General features: G+C 36.9%; 1 protein-coding gene across 17 annotated transcripts in view; it reads right to left on the bottom strand.

Annotated features, from left to right (window-relative positions):
• Positions 1-8723: 8723 nt before the first annotated feature.
• GATAD2A (GATA zinc finger domain containing 2A) overlaps positions 8724-17916 on the bottom strand; it is a 245934-nt gene continuing 236741 nt past the window's right edge. For all 17 annotated transcript variants that reach the window (XM_072601130.1, XM_072601117.1, XM_072601121.1 and 14 more), the window contains 3 exons: positions 13473-13762; positions 12350-12539; positions 8724-9791 (listed from right to left, as the gene is read on the bottom strand). In XM_072601130.1, the coding sequence (XP_072457231.1) occupies positions 9661-9791; positions 12350-12539; positions 13473-13762 (611 nt within the window). In that variant the 3' untranslated portion in view covers positions 8724-9660. The remainder of the gene's footprint in view (positions 9792-12349; positions 12540-13472; positions 13763-17916) is intronic.

Genomic DNA, 17916 nt, shown 5'->3' with positions numbered 1-17916 from the left:
ATTTTGTTTTCTTTCTTAAAGGGGGTCTGGAGGTGAGAGATTTTTATTAATTGAAAAAACATATTAAAAAATCATTAAGTTCACAGCAAAACTGAAGTCCCCTAAGATCAAACCCTGATGCCTCACGTATGCAACATAGATAGTCTTATCTGAGCTTAGCCAAATTGGTCCTTGAACAGTGCTAGGAAACAGTTTTCTAGTTTGGACCTGTTGGTACTTCTGCTCTATATGCTGCACCAGGAAAAAGTATGTTTTCTAAGCTAGGATTTACTGAGTGGTAAAGGTGTTACCAAGCAAAGTCTGAAAAAACCTCAGTACCAGAACACTGATTAATGGATACACTGAAGAGAGGAGTTCAAAACTTCTGATAAGGCTTGGAACGGTTAAAATCTATGGCAGTGGAGAGAGTACTCACATTGATGAAATCCTGGATCTTTTGAATTACAGAAATAAAGGGTACTCTGCTAGATACTAAAGATTAAAATATGATCCATGTCCTCATAGAACATATAGGACTGAGAAGTACTAGATGAGCTGCTTAAGTGGAGAAAAAATATTACCAACTGTAGATCAGGGAAGGGGCATAAATGAAAGCTTGACGCGGAAAGTTGCACCAAACTAGGTTTTAATGGATGAGTAGATTTTTGAAGGTGGAGAATAGAGGTAATTATATGAGCAAAACACAATGGGGGAAACATTAGTAATCTGGTAACACCTTAGAATGTGCCAACAAAACTAAAGGCCATTAAAATTCTACTTCCATGCCTGGCCATAATGTGCCACATACCTACACTGAAAAGCTTTCTAGCCTGGTAAGCTAGAAGCATAGCATGAAAAAAAAAAATCAGCAAAGGTAGAGCAGAACAAGACTGTGGAGGGCCTTTAATAGCAGGCCTAAAAATTGAATTTTATTTGGTAATCAATAGTCAATGAAGAGTTCTGAGTGGGGAATATCACGAACAGATTTAAGGAAGCTCAATCTGAAAGAAATACAAAGCACATATTCAAGGCAAGAGACTAGATATGGGAAGGCCTGTTAGATTATCGTGATAGTCCAGTTGGTGGTAACTGTAGTCTATAATAAAGTGGTAGACATCAAAGTAGGATTGAGTATGAGATTTTGGAGGCAAAATCAATAGGAATTAGTGCCAAGTGTGGGAAGTATTATTTTTGTATGTGAGAGATTACTTGAGGTGCTTGTGGAATATCCAGGTGCAGAAATTATTTTTTGCCATTTGGAGAAACAGGTCCAGAGCTCTGCAATAAATTTCTGCTCATGGCTTAAACATGCCAATCCTACTCCCATTCCCAATTAAATATAAAACTACTGAGATATCAAAAATTTATTTCTGACCAGTAGAGTTAAAATATTTTGGGAATGCTTCTGAAACAGTTGAGAAAAGATCAGTTCTAGAAAACCTTAAAAGCTTCAACATTATAAAAAAAGCCAGTTTTTCTGTACCTTGCTCAGAACTTCAATTCTATTTGCATCCTCTACTTAAGACTTATTCTTCACTGCTCAGGAACCAAAATTTTCTTCATCATCAAGCTTTGGCAGGTTAGACTTTGGGACTCACATCTAGGAGGCAACCCATTCTACTATCAGTCAGCTTTAACTTTTATTTGTTTGACCATAGCTCTGATGTTTCCTTAAGTCTTCTCTTCTCCAAGTTCAATATTCCCAGTTCCTTGATAAGATGAAGCTTTGAGACTACTGCCCTATCCTGGTTGTCTCTTTGTAGACACATGCTAGTTTTGTCACTGTCCCTAAAACTGAGCCATATAGCACTCTCCTTACAAGTGCTAGAGAACTAATTTTCCATAAGTTCACCAAAAAGCAAAACACCAAAACATAAACACAAAAATCCTCAATACAGGCTGAGTGCTATGAAATATTGATAGATCTGTCATAATTAAAATATCCAGTATCCTCACAACTACCATCTATTTCAAACTGCTGGGAGTTTGTTGAAGAAAAATACTCTTGGACTTAAAGACAAAACCTTTATGAAGTATGGAAGGTGTGGCGCTAACAATCAACACTGTTCATTTTTTAATATACAATTATAAAAAAAAACCCTCAATATAATGTAGTTTCCTTACCAGGAAAACTCAAAAGCAGTCTGGCACAAACTTGGAGCAGTATCTTACACCATTTACCAAGATAAGGTAAAATGGGTACTTGAGATAAGGAGATATCATAAGTAAGTTAGAAGAGTACAGAACATATCTGTTAGATTTATGGATAGGAGAATATGAATAAGCAAGAGTGTATTGTGATGTAAAAAGGGTAATTTTGATTACATTAGGTTAAAAAGGTTTTGTGCAAACAAAACCAAAGTAGCCAAGATTAGATGCAGAAAACTGGGGGGAAATTTTTTTATAGTTTCTCAGATAAAGGCCTTATATCTTAAATAGATAAATTGTGTCAAATTTACAAAAATGAGTCATTCTCCAATCGATAAATAGTCAAAGGATATGAACAGGCAATTTTTGAATAAAGAAATCAAGCTATGCATAGTCATATGAAAAAATGCTCTAAATCATTATTGATTACAAAAATGCAAATTAAAACAATTCTGAGGTACCAGATCACATCTATCAAACTGACAGAAAGAGGAAAGATGGAAAGGAAAGAGGAAGAGGAAAATGACAAGTGTTGGAAGGGGTATGGAAAAACTGAGACAATAATAAATGGTGGAATTGTGAGTTGATTCAACAATTTTGGAGACCAATTTGGAAATTATGTCCAAAGAGTTATAAAAAACTGTGTACACCCTTTGACCCAGGCAATACCACTTTTGTGTTTCCCAAGATGATCAGAGAAAAAGGAAAAGAACATATATGTTCTAAAATACAGCAGCTCTCTTTTTGGTGGCAAAGAACTAGAAAGTGAAGAGATGCCCATCAACTGGACAATGGCTGAGTAAATTATGACATATGATTCTAATGGAATACTATTGTAAGAAATGATGCGGCTGATTTTAAGAAAAACATGTAAAGACTACATGAAACAACACACAATGAAACAGAACCAAGAGGATGTTGTATACATTAACAATAATACTGTTTGAAGAATAACTGTGCATGATGAAGCTATCCTGAGTAACATGAACATTCAAATGAACTAAAAATTATGAAGGAAACTAGTTTCCACCTCCAAAGAAAGAAGTACGTATTGTATAGTTCCACATATATCTGTGTCGAATGTTGGCCTTCTCTAACGTGGGGTTGGGAGAGAGGGAGATGGATAACCCAGAACTCAAAATGTAATAAAATACTAAAAAAAAAAATACCTTCCCCATAACTGTAATTTTCCATTAGTGTCAATGAAGATAGTAACCTTTCCCCATTTGCTTCATTATTAAAGATTTAAAAGTCTCAATAAGTACAGTTACTTACTTGGATAGATTTGTGATTTCATCAAAATGGGCATTCCCTCTACCAGTGCAGATTACAATCCCTTCGTGCCATCCTGCACAAGACTCATCCATATCCATGTCCTTCATTATTTTTGTAATTCATGAATTGCCATGGTCAAAAATCATAATCTGGTTATGGGTCTTTCTACACTTAGCTAGAATGGTCCTTGCACATTGTTAGAAGTATACTAAAAGGCCATTAGCAATTCTGCTCCATAGCTTTCATTAGAAGTCAAAAGAAGACCTTTGTAAAGATTTAACAAATTTAACAGTAACAACAAAAACATATGCTGTACTGGTTACACAAGAATGTGGGTGAGACACATCACTTAAATTCTATACTGTGAAATCATTCTCAGTTCTATTTTGTAGAGACTTTCATTTTTCATAAAATATCACGGAACTGAGACATTGGTGGAATCTGATAACATCAAAGCTGAAAGGGCTTCCGTATTTACAGTGAGGAAACAAAGTTCCAGAATGAGGAAGGAACTTGCCCAAGGTCACAAAGCTACTTAGTGGCAATATCAAGCAGCACATAGTTCCCTTGTCTCAGCCAGGGCTCCTTCCACGACAACATATCTCTTTCCAGAAGTCAGATGAAGACCAAACAAAATGATGATTCCTACCTGCCAATCCTACTCCCCTCCCCAATTAAATATAAAACTACTGAGCTGCCAAAAATTTTTTTCTGACTAGTAAGAGTAAAAATATTATGAGAATGCTTCTGACACAGTTGAGAAAAGATCAGTTCTAGAAAACCTTAAAAGCTTCAACATTATAAAAATGCCAGTTTTTCCGTACCCCACTCAGAACTTCAATATTACGTAGTTCAAAGATCTAAATCCAAACATGGCTAATGCTATTATTATATTTAACCCCAAACAGACCACAATACACAATGCTCCCAAATTTTAACAGCAGTTCAAATTGAAGTCAGGGCTTTATTTCATACATTCCATCCATAAGTCCATTTACACGAGTTATTCATTGCCATTGTAATTAAATCCTGCAATCTCCAAGGCAAGGAAATTGGAGATTATCTATGTCTGAAGTCCTTGTCTAATGTCTCTTCATAGTGTGGAAGTGACCCTGGATTCTTGAAGGCTGTGCAACTGGATTGCAAGCTGGAAGGCTTCATAGATACGACTGGTGATGAATGAATTGAGTGCCTGTTGTCCAAAGACAGACTTATATTCTCAGAGGCATGTCACCAAAAGACTGGCCATTAGGCAATTTTTTTCAGCCACAGTAACTCAGAAAGACTGTCAGCTAAGCAGAGGGAATTTGATTAGCTTTGATAGAGGAAGCACCTACACAGATGAAACCATGGATTCCAGAAATATTAAAGTATGGCTTGAAAGACATTCCTCTCTTCTCGGGGAGCAAAAAGTTCTGGGGATATGTCTAATAGTTTGTGGCTTAATCAGCAAAAAGTGATGCTAGACCGAAAGGGATTTGGAGAGCTGCTCTGGCTTCTAAAATAACCAATTTCAGGTTATAAGTCCAAGAAGGGCACTAAAATCTTTCACAAGATGGTTTTATGTCACAGAACCACAGACTTAGATCTGGAAGAATCTTCAGGTATCACTTAGATCAACATCTCCATTTTACAGATAAGGAAACTACCCCAGAGAGAAGTAACTTTGTCAAGATCACACTGTTAAGTGAGCAGCATAACTGAGACTGGAACTCTGTTACAAAGACTACAGAAGGAAACTATGTTTCCGTGGTGGAAAAAATTTAAGAAAAAAAAAAATGAAAGATTATACACACATATGCACTATATGTACATACATAATCTTTCATTTATTTTTCCTAAAGAATGTGTGTGTGTATACAGTGACAATGAGTTTCTCATATTAAAGCTTTATTGAAAATGACACATTAGGGCTGGAGGGGCTGCTTCTGCTATTGCTATAGCTATAGTAAGAAACTTGTAATAATAAAGAGACAGTGCCCATCTTAAAGTATAAAAGACCTCCTCAATCAGTCCCATTCAGAATATAAGCACTGAAGCACAACCCCATATCACTCCAACTTTGATCTTATGTTCCAATTAATCAATCAACTTTTAGGAAATCGTGTTTGTAATATATGGAAAACAGCATGGCATAGTCAAACAAGTGAAGGAACTGAAGTAATAAACCAAATTAAAATCCTACCTCTGATATTTAATGGATGATTGACCACAAGTAAGCCATCTAATATCTTTAAGCCTGTTTCCTCATTTGTAAAATGGGTATGAATATACCTATCTCAAGGTTTGACTCAAATTAGGTAGGTGTAAAGGAGATAATGTACAGTGTTACAAATTACTTGGGACAATGATCTTGGGTTTGTGCTTCTATGTCACATTAGGATGATATAACATTTGACCTTCACCAAATGAAACCAGACTGAACAGATTTTCTAACCTATAGTTATCTGTCTGCTAGCTGAGTGCTGGGTTTTGTGACATACACATTTTACTGCTTTCTTCTGTTTTTAATTTTGTGGTTTTTAAAAATGGATAAGGAAATATGCAAAAATTATAGCTCTTAAAGATATATTTCAATGATCCATTTCAAGGTTCACTAATGAAACAGGATCAAATGCCCTGAAGTGTAAAGTGAGATGTGGTAGAAAATGAAAACAATGCCAAGAACTGACAAAATGTTGCTTCTAAGAAGCCTAACTAATAATCCTCAGAAAACAAGCATTGACCTTCACGAGGTCCCTGGCAGCTGGAAGGTTGGTTACTGATTCCTCTACAGTGTGAAACAGGTTTTTTGAAGGTGGGAGAACAACATTATGACCAGTGTAAAACAAACAAACACCACCATTTCCACCCCCCACCCCTCCTCAGTGGCTATAGTGCCCTTGCTGTAATGAAAAAATGCTTGTAACGGGCAAGACAAAGACCAAAGAATTAAAGATTGGAAAAATGTAATTTTTACTTATGAAATGAACTCTTTCACTCAAGGATAAGCTGAAATTGTCAGAAGTTCCAGAGCCTATAAGATTTGAACATCTTCACTAGACTGAAAAATAGCCACCAAAAAGATGTTTTGGAGATTTTTTACTCCCAGTGAGCCTGAAAAGTCTTGTTCTCACTTGAGGGAATGATGAATGCTGGTAACTATTGTTATTCCAAGAAGCAGAATTGTTCCTGAATCTGAAAATTTCCCAAATACAGAGAAGGAATATTGCAACATGGCTTTGCACTATGCCACATGTCATGAAAAGCTGAGCACAAGAGATGGAGGTAAACATACGACAATGGCTTACAAATTTTCCCAATTTAAACTACTGAAAACCTATGAGCTAAAGGCTGAATCTTGAGAATATGGACTGTTTCATCAAAGTTATGCATAACATCCAATGTAATAAAAGTGTGGTTTCATGATGAAGAATTAAAGAAAGTGTCAATATTTTATAAACTCAATAAAAATCAATAAATTTAATTATTTTTACTTTGTCCCAAGTAATTCATGGGACAATACGTAAGTAAGGCACTTTGCAAATTTTAAAGTGCTATATAAAGTTTAGCTATTTTGTTAATATTACTCAAATGGTCTGCACAACTTCCAGGACCCTTAGATAAAAGAACATTCAAATTGTCTAGTTTTCAGTGTTTCTGAAGTTGGAATAACTTTGTATTGTTTCTGATAGTTTGTATATGTGATCTAATTGTACCACAGTATACATACTGAATAAAGGATAATGAAGTCAGCAAACTCCATTTCTGAACCAAAGTATGGACCCCATCCCAAATATAAACTCTTTGCCCTGGGTATTTTCTTTTAAATTGTTAAATTGATGTTTACTAAATACTTTCCCTCTGAACCACTGAAGGTCCTTTAAACAGTACTGTTGTTACTTTCAATTATGATTTTTCTATATGGTGGTTCTTTCCCCTATAATTCAATTTTTATTTTCCCCCAATAGACACACTAATTTTGCCTTCCTGCACAAAGGTGTTTCATTACATAGGCACAGCAATTCAAAACCAAAAGGTACAATCAATAATATTTTCCTCATTTAGAGTCCAGGAGGCCTGGAGATTTTTTTTTAAACATCCCCTATGTTAGACACACAATTTGGCTCATATTATAAGACAGAAATGGCTAGTTAGCTCAAAGAGGGTATAAGACAGGAATTTATTTGCCAAGCACAATGCTCCCCTCCCATAGAAATACTTGCATACTTTGATATCATGATGCAAAAATGCACCTTTGTTTTCCTGAAAGTGTATTTTTCTCCATCCCTTAAATCCCAGGCCTCATTCTAACTTGGAATGGAAAACAACTGCATCACACCCTCCCTCCCCCCTCCCATCTTGTCTAATTCATCATACACTCAAAGCAAAAGTCAAATGTGAATTCTAGGGTTTCATACAACAACCAAAAAAAAAAAGTTGCAAAACTAGGTCTTCTATTCTATTGCATATATCAAATAGTTATCTAAACAGTGATATTATTCACACAACAGAAGGGGGGGTTAAAATGAGCTTTTTATTAGAATGTAATAGTTGGATTTCAAGAGGGATGCCCTACAGAATGTTCTTAAATTAAATACCTAACTGCGGCCAATGGGAAAATCAGACTAGTGGAAATCTGCCAGTAATCCCCTCGCACACTTGTTTATGTGTACATATATACATTTGTATATCTGTATATACATGTGTATATATGTCATATGTACATATATGTGTGTACACACATTCAGATACATGTACACACATATTTATATATATATATATATATATTGTGATGCATTCATAACAGAACCAATTCCGGCACCAATAAAAACAAAACAAACAAAAAAAAAATAGGTAACTTCTGCCACTTTAGAACAATCTGAAGGAGAATAAGAAAAGTAGACTCGATCCTTCTCAATGTTTCTGTGGACTAAAAGGAAGAACGCAAAACTAACAATGTAGGCAACCCTGACTTTAAGGATGGGGTTATCTATAGCTCTACCCAAATGAAACACTGAAGTGATGTGATGAGAAGAACATGCTTGGTATGTATGGACCAAAGGAGATGGGTGGGCAGGAGAAAAAAAAAAAGAAATTCAGGGCTAGGCAGTCTTTTATATACTACCCAAAGCACACCCATCTGGTGCTTTTGCTGCTGACATCTGACAACAGCACACACTAGGATAGCTCACAGTTCTGTCCATCAATAACAAACAGTAGGAAAAGAAAAACAAACAAAATAAAAATCCCCCACCCCCCACCCCCCACCCTAACCAACCTTCTTGGCTTTGCCACAATCTATCTCCTCACTCTTTTCAATAGCATGCAGCTTTCCTGAGTTTCTAGTTTTGTTTTATTTTTCAGTTTTTTTCTTGTTTTGTTCTTTTGATAAGTGTCCTAGTTTCTGGAAACTTAAAAGTAAGCAACATGCTGCATCTCTGCTGGAGGAATGTGGCGGAGGCAGCAGCTGCTCAACGTTCAATAATTTCAGGGCCAGACCTTCGAGCTTCTCATCAAGTCTGTCCAACAAATTCTGTTGAAAATAAGACATCTATGCCATGGGTTCCTATTAATGGTGCCTTCCCGAGCACAAACTGGTCCAGGAGGAATCATGCCCAACTGGAATACTTGAGTTTGCACTTCTTTATCACTAACTCCATTATTATGAGCTGATTAAAAAATATTTCCATCTGCAAGATTGCCATGAGGGGAGGCAGTCAGAAATGGGTGAGAAGATGGGGGGAGGCAAAAAATAAAATAAAATCCAACCCACTAAACACATCTGTAATCACTGGGTTCCGATTTCACTATTCACACAAGGGAATTCTTGGTCTCCAGTGCATCTCACATGTTCTTGTGACTGGCAAGGTACTAACGTGAAAGAAACCAAAGGTAAAACAAGTCCATTTAGTCCCAATTTTGTGCTGGTGATGTGAAACTAAAGACAAAAAAACCCCCCAAAAACCCCCATGTAACCTTCCCCCTCCCCCCAGCCAAAGTAATGTTAATTCCACCCCTTCTGCCCTTCACCACCAGCCAATCTTGAGAATTTCTTAGCCAAAGTATCAAAAAGTTCTGTTTCCACAATCCAGCTGTTATTCTCATATCATGAGAGCGGTAGCACTGTGAAGTTGAGAATTGGTCATCTTGCTTCCTTCAAAAAAGGGGAGAGGACATATCCAGCTGTTGGGCTAAAGCAGGTCCCCACACTGTACTGTAGCATAAAAAAGGGATGGCAGAAAGAGGGAAATCTTCCACTTGGGCTTTACTTTTGCATTATTTCCACGTAGCAGACTGAGGGATGGATCGTGGTGGAATCATGTCTAACAGATATTCACGCTGACGGTCTAATGCTGAAGAACTTTTATGTACTGCTAAACCAGGGTTAACAAAAGTAAGAGCGCCACCTGAAACAGAAAAGAAAAAAAAATCATTAGGCAATTCCTTAAAAAGGTCCCCATAGAGAGGAGATTCCATACCTTTCATGAGTTCCTGGCAAACACTCCCCCCAAAAGTGATACCATCACTTTAAAATCCATCTCACCTATGCTGAATGCATTGGTAAGCAGTTGACCATACCACTGAAAGTGCTTAAAAACAGAATCAGAGTTTAAAGGATCTCTTTTAGAGCTGAGAAGCTTAACCATTTTTGTGTATGTCATAGCCAACTTCAGGCAATCTGATTAAAATTATCCCTTATGAAAACAAAATTTTCAAATGTATAAAATACATAGGATTACAAAGGAAATCAATTATATTGAAATAACAATTATCAGAATATTTATAACACAAAGTTAAAAGACCCTCAGAGATTAGGAACCCCTGCCTTAGATCCCTCTGAGCAGTCATAGATTCTCCCTCTGAAGATTTCTAGGGAAGAGATTGAGTAGAAAGAGCCTCATTACCCACAAGTCAGCTGGCCTGGTTTAAAATTCTGGCTCTAAAACCGATCAGTCGTGACCACGAAACAAGTTATTTCACTTGTCTGGGGTTCCGTTTATTTCTTTTCTTCATATACATATAAGATGGTGACAATAATCTTGCACTGTTTCTCGGGTTAAGGGGATGGTAGTGTTTTGTAAACCTTAAAGTGCCACAGAAATGTTATCATCTACTCTCACCTTGTTTTTTGTAATTGGAATCTACTAAGAATAATGTATCGCAGAAGAACAAGAATAAATACAATTTAAGAACGATTTTATTCTTCTCGGCATTTATTCTATCCTTTAATTTCTTACAAAAGACATCATTTTCGAATGGCTAAAACCAAGCTCTCTAGGTACCAAAGCATTTCTTTGAGAACGACAAGATTACTTATTTGCAAGCTGTCTTCCCAGCCAGACTATAAACCCTTTAAAAAGTGAGAAAATGTATATTGAAACCTGTTGTAACACTATTCTACTTGGTAAACAGTAAAAGTGAGTGGGTTCATTAGACTGATGGTATTACTAAAAGATTCACACTATAAATATATGAGAGCTATAGTAATCATCATTCAACTCCAGTCAAGAGAAGAAAAGTGCTTGATGGAGCACAACACAAAGATATTCATAAAATGAATAATAACTACCTTCCAAAAGTAAATGTAAAATTATACACTCTCAGAGTGGGAAGGAGCCTTAGAGGTCATGTATCTAGTCTAGTCTGATCTCTTATAGTATAAATTTCCTTTAGAGAATTCCCAACAAATTATCACCTACTTTCTATTTATGATATCTCCAAGTAACAGGGAATGTTCCCAAAGAAGTTAATTTTTTACCTATGGAATGGAAAATTCAATCCAGTTGTCACTTATTAAATGCACAATATATGTAATATCCTGTGCTTTGAACTCAACAATTTAGGTTAAGACTAAAAACCTGCTCACAACTGTTAACCAGGCTAATAATATCAAAGTAGCATTTGCAACGAACTATCATGCTATTTCCTTAGCATCTCTCCTGCTCAGAAAGCACCAGGGGGAAAAGTTCTCTTCCACCTCTAGAATAAAATATAAATTTCATCTATTAGCCACTCACTATCTGGCTCCAGTCTACCTTGCCTGAGTTACCATATACAGGATGTCCCAAAAGTCTTAGCACAGTTTAAAGTTTTAATAGCTGCCTTTTTTTTGTATCTCCAGCGCTTAGCATAATTTCTAACAACATAGTAAATGCTTAAAAAATGCTTGCTGACTGCCTGGGTTGCTTCCACTCTCAAAACTTGAATTTTCTAATCTTCACAATTATCTATATCATCTACCACACCAGATTATTTTGAGTAAAGTATTTTAACCTTTACTATGGGGGGAGGGGAAGAGGAGGGGAGAGTTGGTGCATGGGTCACACAGGTGGAAAAAGAAGAGATCCTCTGATTTAGTACCAGAGCTCTGAAAACCCAATGTCTTCCCTCACTGCTCTCTTCAAGGTAGACCATTAAAGGGTTAAGGAAAAAAACCTGTTCAATTCAACAAAGAATTGAAAATATACAAATGGATAAATCTACCAATTCAAATTTCAAACTGTTAAGAGAGGAAGTGATAATTTAGACATCCCAGTGCAGTACTCATCTCAGATCCTGCTGAGGATCTACTTCTTCCATCCTTCTGTATATGATTTATTTTTCTCTACCCCAAATTCCCACTCCTTGGAGCTATCAATGTGTCTCTGCCTTACCAACAGGCTCTCTTCACTATTAAAGGCTGAAGGTATTTTATCTCTAAACTGGCCAGCTTATGGAATTAAAACAGCACTGGATTTTACTGCCTGAACTTCAGGCCAATCATTGTGCTTCTTTGGGTCACAGCTTCCTTGTCTGTAAAATGGAGGGTGGGGGTGTTCAGATTATGATCCCTAAGTCCTTGCAAGATCTAAGAGCCTAAGATTCCAAGTATGCTGAATGGGGGTGGGGAGGAAGAAAGATGATCGTATGGGCATTGAATAAAACTTTAGCAATGTCTATCAAAGACAGTATGTCAGAAACTCACCTGTATTGATGGGAGTCTTCTTCCAGTTGGTAGTAGCATTGCCCTTGCTGACAGGTCTCTCGGCATGCTTACCTGGCCTGGTAACAAGTGCTGCAGCAGCTGCTGTATTTTGCAGTTTAGGTGACTGGCTAAATGTGTGTAAGACTCCTCGGGGAGCCCCTGGGGGGCCTCGGGCCAGTTGGCTAGAAGACTAGTGTAAGAGAGGAGGCAATCAGAAGGGAGGAGAAAGAGCCTGGGATTTCATAAAGCTCACTACACTTAGGAGAACTTCCTTCCTCTGTTGTGCCCCGACCCCCACCCCAGACAAATCATTCCATCAGTTAAAAAACTGGAGACCTCAGAACCTATACCAAGCAAGAGGAAAAAGAGAAAACAAACTGTATGAGTGATTAATCCATCCTAGACACGGGCAGGAAGGACTTGTGCCATCATGGGTGAGGTGGGAGGGACTGGGTCAGTTTTCCCCAGGACTTTAGTTCTAACTTGCTGCACAGCCCTACTACTCCAGTTACAGGCCTCTCCTATGCTGCAAATCTTAGAAGTATTTATTTTGTATTTCAACTTTACCCTCACAAAAAGATTTTGTTTTTTGAAGCAGCACTTTCTTCTATATTGCGAAAATCTGAAATTCAACATCTGAATTCCAAATTAGTATTTTCAAAGATTAAAATGCAAACACTCAATATTACATAAAGCAATTACTAACTCAGCAAGAGGCAAAACAACAAGCTCTTTCAATGGTTAAACCAGGTTTGAAACAAATCACTATAGAAATGAGGTGGACACAAAACCCACCAAATGTTGGAAGCCTCCAGACTAGCTTACAACACACGAAAGATAACCCTTGAATTCAATCTTGGGATGTCCTGAATGAAGCCAGTTCAGTAGTATTGGACTTGGCTACAACAAAATTGACTGAAAACTTTCCACTACTCTTGCGAATTTTCTCCAAGCTCAGCCTGGAGTACAATAGCAGAACTCATCTTACTCTGTAAGGACCAGAATTTGAGAATACCTGGAAGGATCAAGGTACATTTTGGTGTCAATTGACAATACATACATCTTAGTGAGGGTTCATAAAGCAATGGTTCTCTGGTGGCAGTTGTGAAGTCTCCCTGCTTACCTGTTTCAGTGAATGATGTTGGGTCATTGGCTCTGGCTTGGTCTGCACTGGAGAAGATGTCTGTTGTAATATCCGTTGTTCAATCTCTTGTTCTTGCTGCAAAGCCTTCACAAAAGCAGCTTTTAGGCGATTGGTATGTTCGGCCTTCAATGCCTTTTTCTGATTTGATGTCATACAAGTCTCACACATAATGGTTCCATTTTTTTCCTCTCGCCATCGGCAGGTGAAATCAGTCTTACATTGAGCACACATGTAGGGCTCATGGGATAAAGTTGCAGTTGAAGTTTTGCCTGGGGAAATCAGATTAGTTTGAAGCTTAGGTCAACAAAGAACATTTCCTTAAGAAAAAAAATATATCTGTCTAAAAATTTCTATAGCACTTTTTAAGGTTTATAAAAAACTTTTTAACAACTGAGTTAGATCATGTAAATAGTATAGTGACTATACTTTTTCAGATAAGAAAACAGATATGCCCAGAGAGATAAAGTGATTTGTTGAGGATCACAGAGCTAAGTAGTATCTGAGCCCAAATTTGTACCCAGGTCTCAATGGCAAATCCAGTGCTTTTCCCACGAGACCTATTGCCTTTCTGACTTGACAAGACTAAAAACTGAAATCCCTACTTTCTCAAAAATGGTTATTTATGGGGAACAATTTGAAATACTGATTCCCTTCAAATTTAGCATTTAAGATACCCCTGGCCTTGAAAAAAATGCCATCTTTTCAGTGTTCTTGGAGGGCAGCTTGATGAAGACTTCTAGGGTAGGAATGAAAAGAGACCTGGATTACAATTCTGCTCTCACACTTACTAGTAGGGTGACCCTGGGCAAACCACTTCACTGCCATAAGGCTGTTTTCTCCTTTATAAAATTCAGAAAATGTTCTTACTACCCATTTCACAAGGGTGTTATAAGGAAAAGATTTTCTCCAATCTATGCACTATGGAAATGTGAGTTATTATTATGATAAGCATTCATTTTAAAACTTTCATATGCCACATCTTCTACTTAGGTATCTCCAGGAGTCCTGCTCAAAAAGACTTATAGGCTTCAAGACTATTGGAACTAGAAAGTAAGTTAGAGAAGTATATTCAAGATGGCAGAGTACAATTTAGAACTTTGATACAACCTTCCACAAGGATCTAGGAAACGTATAAGATTGAGAACTAATTGCAAATTTAAGAAAAAAAAAAGTGAGCCACAGTTCCAACCTATAGTAGCATAGAGTGATAGAAAGGTCTTCATAAATGGGGATAGGATCTGGCCAGGAGTGCGTAGTCGTGGAATATTCCAGTATATAAGAACTGAAAGAGGACTAAGGATGTACACCCAGACAAAAAGATGTAACAGACCAATGGAGGGTTCCCAATCTTGTGAAGAATGTGGGAATAGAAGCCAACTGGTCATTCTTTTGTTCATTACTCAATTCTAAGTCAGAGATGAAGTAAGGTCTGTGCTTAGGGTGGTGTCCCACAGTCCCTAAGCTGTGTATTCCACTAAGAACAGGTTAGGAGCAAACAGTAAACTGCATAGCAGTCCCCAGTTCCAGGTTCTAGCCTAGTCTGAAGTCTCTGGCAGAATAACCCAGGAGAGGAATCTTAAACCAAAGGGAAATTTGCAGTTTCTGTCATACTCAATATGCAGAACTTTGTAGATGACAGAACAACGGCCAAATCCAGCAGCAATTTGGAGTTCAAGCTCTGATACATCCTACCAACCTGGAAAGGGTTCATGAAGAAGACTGGTGATGAATGGATTGAGTGCCTGTTGTCCAAGGGCAGGCTTATGTTTAAGCTGTCACCAAAAGACTGGCCACCAGGTAATTTTTTTTTCAGTCACAGTAACTCAGAAAGATCGTCAACTAAACAGAGGGAACTTGATCAGCTTTAGCAGAGTAAACACCTACAGAGATGAAACCATGGATCCCAGAAGTATGAAAGTATGGCTTGAAAGTCATTCCTTCCTCTTCTTGGGAAGCAAACATCCCCAACAAAAATATCCAACAGATATAAAAGCTAAATAAAAATTCATAAGCACCTCCTAATACAGTGTTGTGAAAAAAGGATCATATTGTTTGCTCATTCTTCTAGCCTACTTATGTTAAGAATGGGGTCTATGCAATTCTAAAGAGACTCTCTGAGACCTGGGCTTTTGTTTTCTTGAGTCCTACTCTCTCAGTGTACTGAATGTGGTATTACTTTATGATCTCAGGGACAGCTTAGACTGGGTACGTGCTTGCTATCAGTGTACTCAAATTATGTGATTCAATGCAAAGTTTGAGCACTGCCCTCCTTGTCTGAGCTCTACACATTGCAGATCTGTTTCTGCATCTGTTTAACCTTCCTTTGGGTTTCCCAGTTTGGAAGCTCTAGTAGATTGGTGCTGGACTCAGACATTGTCTACTAGATGTGGAGGCAGGAGCTCATGTGCTGCAGATGAAAGAGCTCTAGATTTAGTACAAGAAGACTAGTGTTCTTTCTTGTTTTATTTCTTACCACCTGTGTGACCTGGAGGTGAGTATTAACTTTGAAATGCAAACAGTAATCAACAGAAATATAAAAAACTAAGTGTGAATGAGCTCATATGGAACTAACAAGACAAACTGCTTACATTTTAATACATCCATCCCCTGAAAATTCTTATCATCATCAGGGGGTCACAGAAGAAGTTTAATTAGACAGAAGACCTGGTGGAGTAGGGAGGGTTGGTTCTTTTACATTGTGATCTTTAAAAGGGAGGGGAAAAAGAATACATTGGGGTATGGGGAACAGAAGAGAAAGCATGGGGAAAATTATTTCACATAATTGGAGTGTTCAAGCAGAGGTCTATACAAACCAGGAGGAAGAGTTGGGAGTAGGCAACATCCCCAATTCCAATCTTATGTGAAGTAGTCAAAAAAAGGGAAGAAAATGAGAAAAAAGAAACTGTGAAGAAGTCTACTAAAAGGGAGGTAGATGATAGGAGGAAGGATCAAACAGAACAAATTCTTAAAGGGCGAATGAAAAAGAAAGAAACTATACATATTTTTAAGTTGGTCATGGCAGTTTCATAAAAATTAACAATATATTAGGGCACAAAAATGAAATAACATGCCAACATTTTGGGGTTGTAGCCAAAGCAGTCCTCAGAGGAAAAATTATATCTCTAAACATTTTTATCAATAAAGGAAAGAAAGAAATGCTCAATGAACTGGGCATGAATCTAAAAAAAAAAAAAAATCAACCTAAAAAACTAAAAAATTAACCTCCCCATTAAAACACCAAAACAGAAATTCTAAAAAAATCAAAGAGATTAAAAGCAAAAAACTTATTTTCAGCATAAAAAGATAGATAAATCATTAGCTAACTTCATTTTTAAAAAGAAAATCAATTAAAATTTAAAAGTGAATTCATAACAAGTGAAGTAGAAAAAAAATTTTTAGGACCTATTTTGCCCAATTACATACCAAGGAAACCAACAATCAAAGTGAAATGTTTATCTATAAAAACATAAAATGTCCAGATCAACAGAACTATGAAACTTAAGTAACTGAGTCTTAGAAACAGAAATTGAACCATAAGTTAACTATCATAGGAAAAAAAGACATTTTAAAAATAAAGACCAGATCATTTACATGCAAATTCTATTAAACATTTAAAGAAAAATCAATCTTAATACTACATATAACAGCAGCTAGTTGGTACAGTGGATAGAGAGCCGGCCTTGGAGTCAGGAGGACTGGAGTTCAAATCCAACCTCTGACACTTTAGTAGTTGTGTCATCCTGGGCAAGTCACTCAACCCTGTTTGCCTCAGTTCTTCTTCCATCAAATGAGCAAGAAAAGGAAATGTCAAACCATTCTAGTAACTTTGCCAAGAAAACCTCAGATCTGGTCACACAGAGTCAGACCTCACTGAATCAATTCAACAACAGCACATAAACTTGTTAGAAAAATACGAAAAGATATCCTACCAAACCAAAGTACTTCTACGACACAAATATGATCTTGACACTTAAATTAAGGAGAGTCAAAACAGACAACACAACAATCAATATCCCTAATGAATGCCAATAAAAATTTTAAAATAAAGTATTAGTAGCAAGGTAACTACAGAAACACATGATTAAAAAGAATATGCACTATAACCAGACTGGAGATATAACAGGAAAGTTTAGGCTGGTTGAATTTTAGGAAAAATAAACATAACTGACAATATTACAGGACAAAAATCACTATTTTATCAGCAGATATAGGAGAAGCTTTTTGACAACATATTTCCTTGTTAAAATGACTAGAAATTTCGGGAACAAATGGATTTTTCCTTAATATGGTTAATTATCTATCTAAAATCAGCATTATTAGTAATGGACAGAAACTAGAGACCTTTCTGATTAGATCAAAGGCAAAAAAGCAAGGTTGTCCATTATCACCATTACTATTCAATATTGTGCTAGACATGCCAGTT

Source organism: Notamacropus eugenii, chromosome 4 (assembly GCF_028372415.1).
Source record: "Notamacropus eugenii isolate mMacEug1 chromosome 4, mMacEug1.pri_v2, whole genome shotgun sequence".
NCBI lineage: Eukaryota > Metazoa > Chordata > Mammalia > Diprotodontia > Macropodidae > Notamacropus > Notamacropus eugenii.
The sequence above is the reverse complement of the archived record's forward strand: the minus strand, read 5'-3'. Positions and strand labels throughout refer to the sequence as shown.